The 12315-nt window shown below is 50.2% G+C and overlaps 1 protein-coding gene across 2 annotated transcripts; it reads right to left on the bottom strand.

The window, feature by feature from the left end:
• Window positions 1–369: 369 nt before the first annotated feature.
• On the bottom strand, window positions 370–11686 carry FKBP1B (FKBP prolyl isomerase 1B). 2 transcript variants are annotated; one of them, XM_036335211.1, is made up of 4 exons: window positions 11515–11686; window positions 6967–7014; window positions 3728–3840; window positions 370–2273 (listed from the first exon to the last, which is right to left on the bottom strand). In XM_036335211.1, exons 1-4 carry the CDS (start codon window positions 11549–11551, stop codon window positions 2145–2147), a joined length of 327 nt encoding a protein of 108 aa, XP_036191104.1. In that variant the 5' UTR covers window positions 11552–11686; the 3' UTR covers window positions 370–2144. The 2 variants fall into 2 exon arrangements, with proteins under 2 accessions (XP_036191104.1, XP_036191105.1); XM_036335212.1 differs by having other exon boundaries at window positions 2131–2318.
• Between the last annotated feature and the right edge of the window lie 629 nt (window positions 11687–12315).

Here is a 12315-nt window from a genome sequence, read left to right on the forward strand (position 1 = left end):
TGAGCATACTGTATCATGATTCTCTGCATCATCTTTTAAGAGCGTCAATAGAGCGGGGCCTGCGAAACCTGGCATGTCCTTTCCAGGTGCTAGCCAGTAGGTATTTGCAGTTTTTTATGTTTGTGTTGGTTCTTAGTGAGTGTCTCCTTTTAACACCTGTGCTATACATAATCTAGACCAGCCGTGGGCAAACTACGGCCCGCAGGCCGAATCCGGCCCGTTTGAAATGAATAAAACTAAAAAAAAAAAAAAAGACCGTACCCTTTTATGTAATGATGTTTACTTTGAATTTATATTAGTTCACACAAACACTCCATCCATGCTTTTGTTCCGGACCTCCGGTCCAGTTTAAGAACCCATTGTGGCCCTCGAGTCAAAAAGTTTGCCCACCCCTGATCTAGACCGAGATCTTTTATATCAGCGGTCGCCAACCTTTCGGACCTCACGGACCACCAGTAGTCCGCAGACTACCGGTTGGCGACTGCTGTTTTATATGACTCCTAATGGTCACCTCCGGTGGTTTTTAGTTATCCTATTGGTGTCACATGAGAAAACAGGCTGAGTTCTCAGAAATTATCATAGACATTTGTGTTATCACGGAAAGCTCCAGAAAGGAGTGAATGCAGCCCTTCTAGCTTGCCTAGTTCTACAGTAGAAGTGAACCCAGGGACTGGGTGATTAAAAGCAATGCAGCCCCTTTCTCATTTCATTCTCCCCGTCTTAAAGACTGCTTCTTTTTAACACCTCAGTCCTCCGCAAGGACTACAGCCAGGACTTCCTGGAGACAAAAGGGTAGATGAAGTAATATCCAAGATGATGAGACCCCCCGCCCCTCATGTATATGACGTGAGTCTGTGAAGGAAACTAATAGTACCTGTCCCCAGCCCCTTCTCAGTCTTAACAATCTCAAGTTAAGAGATTGCTGACAGAATACTCCGTTTAAAAACTATGCCAACGAAAAGAGAAAGCTCCTAGCCATATTGCCCAGGCTCCTTTGGTGAGCACACCAATAAGCAGCTGATTTAAAACCTACCTGAGAACTCCCGTGAGTTACAGCTAATGTTGATTAAATTAAACAGCATATGTGGAAACGATGCAGAAACATAGTTTCTTCTCTTAAGTAATTCCCAATGTAAGTTAGAACAAATCTAGATGCAACTAAGCAGTTAATGTGAAAACAATCTCAGAATCGCAGTCTTATCAAAAGTAACTTAATGTGAGTTAGAGTGTGGCTCTAAGGCCTGCCACACCTTCATTTGTTCAGACACACAATGTTCTTTTTCCATCTGGGTGAAGGGAGCTCATCCCTTTAAGTCCGAACAACTACAGGTCACAAGATCCCAAAGTGCTGGAATCCCACATTTGATTGCTAGGCTGTGGGATTTGAACACAATATATTCTTTTAGTTATTCAGAGGAGACTTGAGCCTGTGAGATGAGTGGCAAATAATACCTACTTTGTAGGGCTGCTTAGAGGATTGGTGACCAATTTACTTTAAAATATACAGAACAAGGCTCAGCATGTACAGTACTCACATTGTAATTATTATATTTATTCTCTCTCCTGGCTACTTGGAAGGCTCCTTTCCACTATTTTTCCCAAGGGCGACTGGCTTATGTGGTCCTTCAAGTACTTCCTATCTACAATAAGGATGGACAGGAATTTGTCAAGCACAGAGCCTTTATTTTACATGTCATTTCCAAAGAGGACAGTTTGTAAGTCAGCAGCCAACAATTTTTAAGAGAGAAAGTGACAGCAAAGGTAACTGGCTCAAGTCCCTCTGTGTACGCCATGTACATTTCGTGTCTGAGCACCTTATGTGTCTGGCTTAAGTGAAGGTAAGGCAGTGTAGATTGTGCAAACAAGAAATCTGTGTTCTGTTCTCAAGAATGGCTATTACATGCATCACGCAAAATGTACTACCTGAAATGTTTTGATCTGCAACCGAAGTTTCCTCAAGCAAAGATGCGCGTGAACAATGACCAACACATACAGAGCAACTTGGGCAGAGAGAATGGATAATGTTGCGGGGCAGCGAGGTTAGCACACTGATCAAGAGCCCCAAGCAGGAGGAGCCGTCCCAGTGGCAGAGCAGGCTAGGAGGGTGAGCAGCAGCCATCTCCAGCCACCTTAAGTTCCTGCCTTCACTCTAAGTTGAGCAGCTCCACGTCAAAGATGAGGGTGGCATTGGGAGGGATGACACCAGGGTGGCCAGTGGCTCCATACGCCACATCAGGGGTGCAGGTCAGCTTCGCCCTCTGCCCCAAGCTCATCTAGCAGGGATGGGGGCAGATGGGGAGAGGAGAAAGAGGACCCAGCTTGATTTAAAAGAAAAAAGTAAGGTAACTATGGCATTTTCCCAAACCATCCTCGTGGTAACTCTGAAAATCTGAGATGAATTTTATGCATGGCACACATATATGTTTTATGTTAAAATATGTTGTAACACATACAGATTCTGCCTCAGAAGAGCAGAAACTTGACTGTGGGACAGTAACTTCCACCAAGCAGTCTCAAATTCATTCATCCAATAAACTGCTGGTTATCGATTAGTGTGTGGCCCAAACACTTCCGTTGTTCATCATTGTTCCCACCCTCTTCCTAAAGAGGGCGTCTAAAGCACACACACAAGTAGGTGGCAAGCAGTTCATTAGAGAACTTGAGCTTAGAGCACAGCAAGGTGGGGAGGGCTGAAAACTACAGTGGAGCACCAGATGGCTTCGCAGACCCAGGAAGCAGAGCTTGAACAGGGGTCATCACAGCAGTCATCAAGACCCATCTGGTGCCCAGCCAGTGTGCTCAGTGGTTGAGCATCAATCTATGAACCAGGAGGTCATGGTTCAATTCCCAGTCAGGGCACACGCCCAGGTTGTGGGCTCCATCCCCAGTGTGGGGTGTGCAGGAGGCAGCCGACCAATGATTCTCTCTCATCGGTGTTTCCCTCTCTCTCCGTCTCCCTCTTTTCTGAAATCAATAAAAAAAATAAATAAATAAATAAAAGACCGGCCTGGCATTAGTGAGACTTGGTGAAATGTGAATAAACTGATTTTTAAATACTAAATATCTGACTCAAAAATTTTAATGGATTAGTTAATAGTATTGTAACAATGTTAATGTCCTGATTTTTATCATCTATAATAATAAAAGCATAAATGCTAATTAGACTGGACGAAGCCGGGGCTATAAGGGAAGCCCAGGTCCCAGGTTCCTGCCGGCGACCGGAGGGAAGCCTGGGTTCCGGGTGCCAGAGGGAAGCCAGTGCCGGCAGCCGGGGGGAAAGAAGGCTACTCTTGCACAAATTTCATGTATTGGGCCTCTAGTTGTACTATGATTATGTAAAATGTTGCCATTTGGGGAAGCTGGGTAAGGAACATATGGGAACTCTACTATTCCTGCAATGTTTTTGCAAGTCTGAAATTGTGCATTTCTTTTTATTTTAAAGTCCACCTTGGCCTACCCTACCCCAACTCTTCTGCTGCCTTGGTCAGGGACAGCTGGTAGCTCACAAGCCCCCCAGTTAGTTTAATTCTGATCAAACCCAGGGGATGAGCTTGAGATATAAGAGCCCCCAGTGACACAAAAGAATCATGCTGGCAACAAAAAGGGTGGGGACAAAGCCAGGACTGAAACCAGATGGTGTGCAGTAGTGGTCTGTGATAAGGTGGGGTTAGTGTTGAGCTCAGATCCCAACTCCTCAAATCCCCCATAAGAAGGATCTTCATCCTACCTGGGCTGCACCCTCTTCAAAACCCTTGATGACTTCTTGTTTGCCGATTCTGAACTTGAAAGGTTTGTTTCTGTCTCTGGATGAATCAAATTTCTTTCCATTTTGGAGCATTCCTGTGAAAACAAGAATAAGGTGGAAAAGAGCTGTGGTCATGAGTCAGTTGCCAATTCAGGCTCAACGCATCTAAAATGGAATTCCTATTCTGCACTAACCTCTTCCAATCTTCCCCATGGGTCCTGTTGCCCAAACAAGAAACATGGACTCTTTCCTCTGCCTTATCCCATACACAGCCTATCAACAAGTCCTTCCTATCTTTGGAATCACCTATTTTCTCCATTTCTATTACCATCCTGGGGCCTCACCGAGTCGCCATCCTGTCTCACTTATGTATAGGAATAACCTCCAACGGGTCTTTGCTCCATTCGTACTTCAGGATTTGGCTGTCACCTGCCTGATAACCCTCTTTCTGCTCTCCACTTCCTTCCCTTTCCCCGCCATGTCCTATTCAGGTCACACCTTTCTCAAATACCTCTGCACGTAAACCTTCTGTTAAAAATATGACAACAATAAGAAGGCATGCCATAGTATGGGAGATGTTTGAAATGGTATAACCAACAACAGACTCATCTAGAATAAAGAACTTCATAAATCAAAAGACAATCTAATGTTTTTTAATGGTCAGAATTTAAGCAGGCAAGAGGATATACAAATGGCCAATAAGTACATGAAAAGGTACTCCATGAGTCTTTTTTTTTTTTTAATATATTTTGATTTTTTACAGAGTGGAAGGGAAAGAGATAGAGAGTTAGAAACATCGATTAGAGAGAAACATTGATCAGCTGCCTCCTGCACACCCCCTACTGGGGATGTGCCCACAACAAAGGTATATACCCTTGACCAGAATCGAACCTGGGACCCTTCAGTCCACAGGCTGACGCTCTATCCACTGAGCCAAACCGGTTAGGGCACAACTTCATGAGACTTTAGGAAATGCAACTCAAACTCACAATGAGATACCACTGGGCACCCAGAGTGGTCCAGAAACAAAACAAAACTTGATAAAATCAAGTGTTGATGAGGATGCAGGAGAACTGGCACTCTCAAACATTGCAGGTGGAAGTGGAAATTGGCACAACTACTTTGGAAAGCTATTTGCAGTATCTGAGCAGGCATAACCCTATGCCCTAGCGATTCCACTTCTGGGTATATAGCCAGCCAAAATGGGTACAGATGTGGATCAAGAGAAATCTTACAAGGCTGTTCAAAGCAAAACTGTTCATGATAACCCAAAACTATAAACAACCCAAATGGCCATCAACTATAGAAAGGATAATGTGTAGTAGCCTATATAATCCTATAGAATAAAAGGCTAATATGCAAATCAACAAAATGGTGGAACCACCAATCGCTGTGATGTGCACTGACCACCAGGGGGCAGACGCTCAATGCAGGAGCTGTACCCTGGTGGTCAGTGCGCTTCCCCTGTGGAGCTGGCGAGCACAGCGGTGGCAGGAGCCTCTCCCGCCTGCACAGCAGTGCACCCGGCCTCTAGTATTCATATAATGAACACAGGCAAGGAATGGTACAAAAATAGAAAAGAACAACCATTCTGCACAAATCTCACAGGCATAATATTGAGTAAATAAGCCAAACATAAAAGAGTGCACACTCTAGCCCTGGCCAGGTAGCTCCGTTTGTTGGAGTGTGGTCCCATACACCATAGATTGCAGATACCATCCCTCGTGGGCCGCAGATGGGAAGCTACCTATCAATGTTTCTCTCTCTAAAAATAAACATATCCTTGGGTGAGGATTATCACAAGAATAAACTCTGATTCCATTTATATGACATTCAAAAACAGGCAAAACCAATCCATGCGAACCAAAGTCAGGACACTGTCTTCAGGGAGGTGTGCTAACTGGGAGGAGACAGAGGGGAGACTCCTGGGGGTGCAGGAAATGCATATGTTGATCTGTGTGGTGGTTACCTGAGTGTGATCACTTTGGAAAATTTCATGGAGCTGTACATTTTAAATTTATGTTCTCTACTGTATTTATATTTAATAAAAAATATTTACCAAAAAGTCCCACATCATCTACCGTGATGAGATAGTCCCTCCTCAAGCCAGAGCCACTCCGAGCTGAGGTTAGTGTTTAATGCATGCTGCCTGCTCTCTGTATGTATTGTGAAAAGTCTTTGCAGAAAGATGTTGTGGTTTCAGTAATTTGATAAGTACAGATCTGTCTGCAACATGTAGGACAGATAAATCGATTACACAGGTCAGAGGCCCCAGAAGACTCACGGTAATTAGGCCACATCACTGGGAGATAAAACACAGCTCCAGCCACTGACGTCAGCGACCAGCCACACAGCAGTTGAGAAAAATATCCCCAGTATCTGTCTAGAATTAACCTGCACTTCACACTGGCCCAGAGAACTGCTAAAAAATGGCCCCATTTCCATACATCGTAGGAACTAAACTGGCCTTGTTGTCTGCTAAGTGGCTGTCATCAGGTTTGCCCCATTGAGAAGCAGGTCGCATAGCAGAGCACTCCCCCTCCCCCCTGCCTTGGAACAAACACCTGCTTGTGCTCTTCCTGCCAGCGGTCTTCAGGAACTCCATCTAGAATGTTCACAGCCCACCTGCCCTTCCAATACAGACCATCCCAGAGGGGTCAGCAGGGACGCAGCCCCTCCCCTGGCTCCCACAGCAATGCTGTCATCCCACCCCTTACACTGCACCAGGGCCTTGCATGACTTGTCTGCCCTCTCCCACCCCCCACCCCCCACAGCCCCAGTGCCCAACACAGCATTTTGCACACAGTAGGTGCTCAATAACAGCAGGCTGAATTGAATAGACTTTCGGGGGGGGGGGGGGAGAGTCTTGAGGAAGCCTCCCTCCTCTAATAACACCATACGATGCCAAGGGAGTCTACAGGGACGGTCAGGGCTCCCGGAGCTGTACAAAGGGATTTCCAGACACCAAACAGAACCAGGAGGGCCAGGGCTCCACTCTGCCCTCACAGAGGCGAGGAACCATGGATGACTTGCTGGTATAAGTGGGGAGGGGTTAACCTTGCAAGCCCCCTTCCTCATTCCCACAAGGCTGGCTGGGAGAAGTGGGGAACAGCTGGCTTTGGGCCTGATTCAGGGGAGCAGATGTTTCTGGAGAGGAGTGTTAGAGGAGAGACCTACCTTGGGAAGGGCAGTCTGATGAGGGCTAGGGGAGCAAGGCCTACCTGTGTAGTGCACCACACACGTCTGGCCCTTCTTGGGGAATGTCCTTCCTGCAAGAAGACATGAGGGCAGATGAACAAATAAGGTAGAAAACGTCACCTGGGACATTTGGGTGTGAATGTCCATCCCAGGAAGATGACCCTGGCCCTCGTTCTGGCTCTGTGCCTGGTGTAAGCCAGATTAACCACACCACCTCTCTGGCCTTGATTGGAACTTGATTTCCGTGGGTTCCTCAACTCCACTCTCTCCTGGTTCTTTTCCTCACTCTGATGGCTCCTTTTACGTTCCCTCATCTATTCCACAGGCCTTCACTGACCGCCTACTATATGTGCCAGGCCTGGATTAGATGCCAGAAACAGAGCAATGTATGAACTTATGATGAAGTTAGGGAAACACACATAAATAAGTAGATTCTGAGGCAGGGTGATGACTGTGATCAAAGATGAATAAACACGCCGAGACCGGTTTGGCTCAGTGGATAGAGCGTCGGCCTGCGGACTGAAGGGTCCCAGGTTCGATTCCGGTCAAGGGCATGTACCTGGGTTGCGGGCATATCCCCAGTAGGAGATGTGCAGGAGGCAGCTGATCGATGTTTGTCTCTCATCGATGTTTCTAACTATCTCCCTTCCTCTCTGTAAAAAATCAATAAAATATATTAAAAAAAAAAAGATGAATAAACACAATCATTCACAAATATTTACCAAACGCCAGGACCTGATTTGGGGGATACAGCAGTAAACCACATAGGCAAGATCCCCACTCTTTTTGGAGGGGGACTAATAATCCTCAAATAAACAAGATAATTACAGATTGTGATAAGTTCTCTAAAGATGAATTAAAGAGAGAGACAGTGGGCAGGCCATTTTAGAAAGGGTGGTCCAGGATGGCTTCTCAGAGCTGAGACTTGAGGATGAGCAAATGCTGGAAAACCATGGCGGGAGAAGGATCAGTAAGTGCACAAGCCAGAGGCAGGAAAGGATCAGTGCATTTGCAGAATAGAAAGGAGGCCAGGAACTGGAAAGAAGGGCGGGAGGACGAGATGAGTGGGAAGGAGCCGGGCCATGCCAGGGCTTGCAGAGCTGGGTTTAATTCTAAGTCCAACAGAAAGCCACTGGAGGGTTGTAAGCAAGAATGACATAATCTGAATTAAGATTTTATAAGATCACTCTGGCTGCTGTGTGTAGGATAGACGGTCAGGCGCCTGTTGCAGTAATCCAGACAGGAAATCAATGATGGCTTGAATTAATGTGGTGGCAGCACAGAAGAGAGCCAAAGAGATAGGAGATATATTCTGGAAGCGGAGCTTAAAGGGTGGAGATGGGGTCTAGGATGAGGGAGAAGGAGAAGTCAAGCACAATGCTAGCTGAGATTAGCTAAAAAAAATCAATCTTTTTTGTAAGATTTTTAATTGATTTCAGAGAGAAAGGGAGAGGGAGAGAGAAATAGAAACATCAGTGATGAGAGAGAATCATTGATCAGCTGCTTTCCTACCGGGGACCAAGCCCACAACCCAGGTATGCGGGTGGCAATCTTGAGATGCCTATTAGACATCTTAGTTTAAATCGCAAGTAGGCAGATGGAGAGTGTGCACTGGAGGTATCAATTTGGGTGGAATTTAAAGCCAGGAGGCCGGATAACAATGCCTTGGGGGGACTAAGGACTGAGCCAACACCTGGAGGACTCTATGGGAACCCCCGGGGGGGAGCAACTGACTGGGTGTCAGGGAAAGCATCAGGGAGAAGATAATGGTTAAACTGGGATCTTAAGAGATGGGTAGTTTACCAGAGGAAATAAAGAGAGATCATCTGGGAAGAGTGAACCACACGCTCAAAGGCCTAGAGTCAGCATCGTGGGAGTCCTGTCTGGTTCACTGCTGTAACCCTAGGGCCCAGCACACAGTCCATATTCAACAACTATTTGCTGAATAACTGGTGTGTGTTTAACAGCTTCCAGGCAGCTTGCTAAAACTGGAGAAAAACTTGGTAGTGGGGGTAGGGACTGGTAATGAGAGACTGTACTCTACTATGGACGGTAAGAATAGGTTATCTCGCCCTGGCCGATGGCTCAGTTGGTTGGAGCGTCGCCTTGTGCACCAAAAGGTTGCGGGTTCGATCTCCCATCCATGCACGTATGAGAGGCAACCGCTCAATGTTTCTCTCTCACATTGATGTTTCTCTCTCCCTCTCTCCCTTCCTCTCTCTCTCGAAATCAATAAACATATCCCCAATGAAGGTTTAAAAAAGAAAAAGGAATTGTTTTTAAAAAAAGAAAGAAAAAGAATAGGTTATCTCACCATCTGCCTGGAGAAGGAGATGGAAGTTTCACTAAAATATTTTATGCCTGCCCTGGCTGGTTTGGCTCACTGGATAGAGCGTTGGCCTGGGGACTGAAGGGTCCCAGGTTTGATTCCAGTCAAGGGCATGTACCTTGGTTGTGGGCACATCCCCAGTAGGGGGTGTGCAGGAGGCAGCTGATCAATGTTTCTCTCTCATTGATGTTTCTGACTCTCTATCCCTCTCCCTTCCTCTCTGTAAAAAATCAATAAAATATATTTTAAAAAAATAAATAAAATAAATATTTTATGCCTGGGGAGGGACATGGTCAAAAAGGCTGTGTTGTAGAAAAGGAGTCGGAGTGAGGCGGGAGGCCAGATGGAAGGCAGGGAAGTGGGCCTGGAGGTGGGAGGAGCTGCAACTTGGAGGCTGTGCAGAAATCCAGGTGAGCGATGATGGAGGCCTGAACCAAGAGGGGGACCAGAGCCTGGAGATATTCAGCAGAAGGACCTGAGAGAACTTGGTGTGAGGCTTCATCAAGACAGGCATCCCAGCACTGTGTGGGCATACGTGTTGAAATATGAAGTTGCATGTTCCCCTGCTGGGTTACACACAGCGTGGTTGTCGAGCCCTTTTGTGCTTCCTTGACCCAGGGTTTTATTTATGTTTTGTTGTTAATCCTCACCAGAGGTTTTCCCCATTTATTTGATTCCCTCCCCTTTCCCCGCAATTGATGTTTAGATGGGGTGGGAGGAAGGGAAAGAGAGAGAGCGAGAGCGAGAGCGAGAGCGAGCGAGAGAGAGAGAGAGAGAGAGAGAGAGAGAGAGAGAGACGTGGTTGCCTCCTGCACGCACCCTGACCAGGGCTGGGGATCGAGACTGCAACCCAGGTACATGCCCTTGACCGGAGTCGAACCCAGGACCCTTCCTTCCGTCCGCAGGCCGATGCTCCATCCACTGAGTCAGATCGGCTAGGTCGACTCAGGGTTTAAAACAGGCTGAAAGCAGGAAGCCAGGTCTCCCGGCTTTCCTAAACTCTCACCCAACTCAAGAGAAAATGCTCCTGTCACTGGCCAGAGAGGGCGGGTAAGGAGAGGAGACTCCCGGAGCCTGGGAAGGGAGGAGAGGTCTCCGGTCCCCAGCAGAGCTGTGTGGCTGCCTGGAGGCCACCAGGCCTCAGGGACATGCTTCCTGGAGGCAGCACCCAGGTTCCCTTGTGGGGGAGCTGTCCCCACCCGTGATCCTGGGTAGAGCTGGGACTTTAGGGACCACCGCCTTCCATAGGGCGCTCCCGTTTCTGGGGTGGGTGTCAGCAATGCCTGACATGCAGCTTGCCTGTCAAATCCTGCGGAAATGGGGGCTCCGGTCTGAATTAAGTTTTGGTGAAAAAATAAAGGGATAGCCAGCTGTTCCTGGCACATGCAGACCCCGTTGTGCGAGGGTGACGCCCGGCAGCGCCAATCCCAGAGGCGGACAACAAGGAACACGGAGGAGAGCGAGTTCTGTTTTGGACCGGCGGACTGAGAGGTGCCGGTGGGGCCTCCAGGGAGAGGCTTGGCCGCAGCTGGGTCCATGGACTCCCGGGGACTCGGGTCGGGGTCCGGGCTGGAGCCTTCCATCTGAAGGCCATCGGTCTGCAGCCGCGACTGAGAGTCACGGGAGCGGACAGGCTGGCGAGAGGCGGAGTGGGGCGGGGAGGACGCCGCGAGATGCAGGGGCGGGGAGGGCAGCTCCCTTTCCAGCCCGGCCGGGTCCCCACCGCGTCGCGCCGCCCAGCCCGCAGGGGGCCGCCGGCCGACCGACCGCAGGCCGGGCAAGGGGCGCGTTAGAGGGGAGTTGCCCCGGCAGAGACCCCACAGCCTGTCCTTCCCCGTTTCCAGAGCTCGCCCCGCAGGGCAGGAGCAGCGGGGCTGACACCTGGCCCTGGGAAGTCGGCGGCAGCGGATAACCGAGCGTTCCCGCCGCGGCGCGGGGGTTGCGGCCTCCGGGCGGTGGCGGCTGCAGACCCCCGCCTCCCGCCTCCCGTCTCCCGCCTCCCGCCTCCCGCCTCCCGCCTCCCGCCTCCCGCCGCCGCCTGCGCTCCCCCGGGCGAGCCGGCGCAGAGGACCGCAAGGACCGGCTCTTAAGCCTCCCACGACCCCGCCCGCGGTCTCCTCGGGTGGCCCCCATCCTAGGCCCTCCCCCCGTTCCGGCGCCCTCCACCCGCCTCCGAATCAGACCCCCGCCCGCCCGGCTCCGCCCGGGACCCGTCCTCTCCCCCTGCTCCGCCGCCCGGTACCGTCTCCCGGGGAGATGGTCTCGATCTCCACGCCCATCGCGGTCCCACTGGCCCCGCCTCCGAGGGTCCCCGCTGCTGCCCCGACCCCGGCTCGGCTCCGGCTCCCGATCCCGCTGGCGCTCCGACTCGCCTCCCCGCCGCCACTGCAGAGCCGGAGGAGGTGCGGCGGAGTCGGGACCTGCGCGGGGAGGGGCCACGGGAAGGGGGCGGCGAGGAAAGGTGGGGTGGGCCGGGGCGGGGCCCGGGGCAAGCGACCCTGACCCGCGGCTCTGGAGCCCAGCCAGGCTAAGGAGCACGGACCCGCAGACCGGGAGGATGCTGCGGGAGGCATGCAGGCTTTCCCGCATCCACCCGCTCACCTGCATATCCATCCCTTCATCCATCCCTTCAACCCAGATTTATCTCTTGGGAATCTACTTGCTCCCACACACTAGGGGAAGGCCAGCAACGAAACCAAGTCTAACTAGTGGGGCTCACTCAGTGGGGTTCGGAACGTGTGGAAGCACCAGAGAGGGACCTGCCCCAGCTGGGCTGCCTGGCTCTGCACGCGCAAGCTCGAGTGTGGGGTGGGGTGGGGAGGGAGGGAGGCTCATTGCCCACCCTTCTCCCCCACTCTAAGTTCCTACTCACTATCCCAGGCAGCTTTGCCCCACGCACAGGTGGATTCCCACCTTTCAAGCCAAAGAACTGCATCCCGGGACACCATTTGCATGAAGACAATCGCTGCCCTGGAGGAGCTAAAACTGGGATGGGCAGGGACGCGTACAGCGCCGAGCGATCCGCGCTGGGGATGAATGAATG

This window comes from Myotis myotis, unplaced genomic scaffold (assembly GCF_014108235.1).
Source record: "Myotis myotis isolate mMyoMyo1 unplaced genomic scaffold, mMyoMyo1.p scaffold_m19_p_14, whole genome shotgun sequence".
Classification (NCBI taxonomy): domain Eukaryota; kingdom Metazoa; phylum Chordata; class Mammalia; order Chiroptera; family Vespertilionidae; genus Myotis; species Myotis myotis.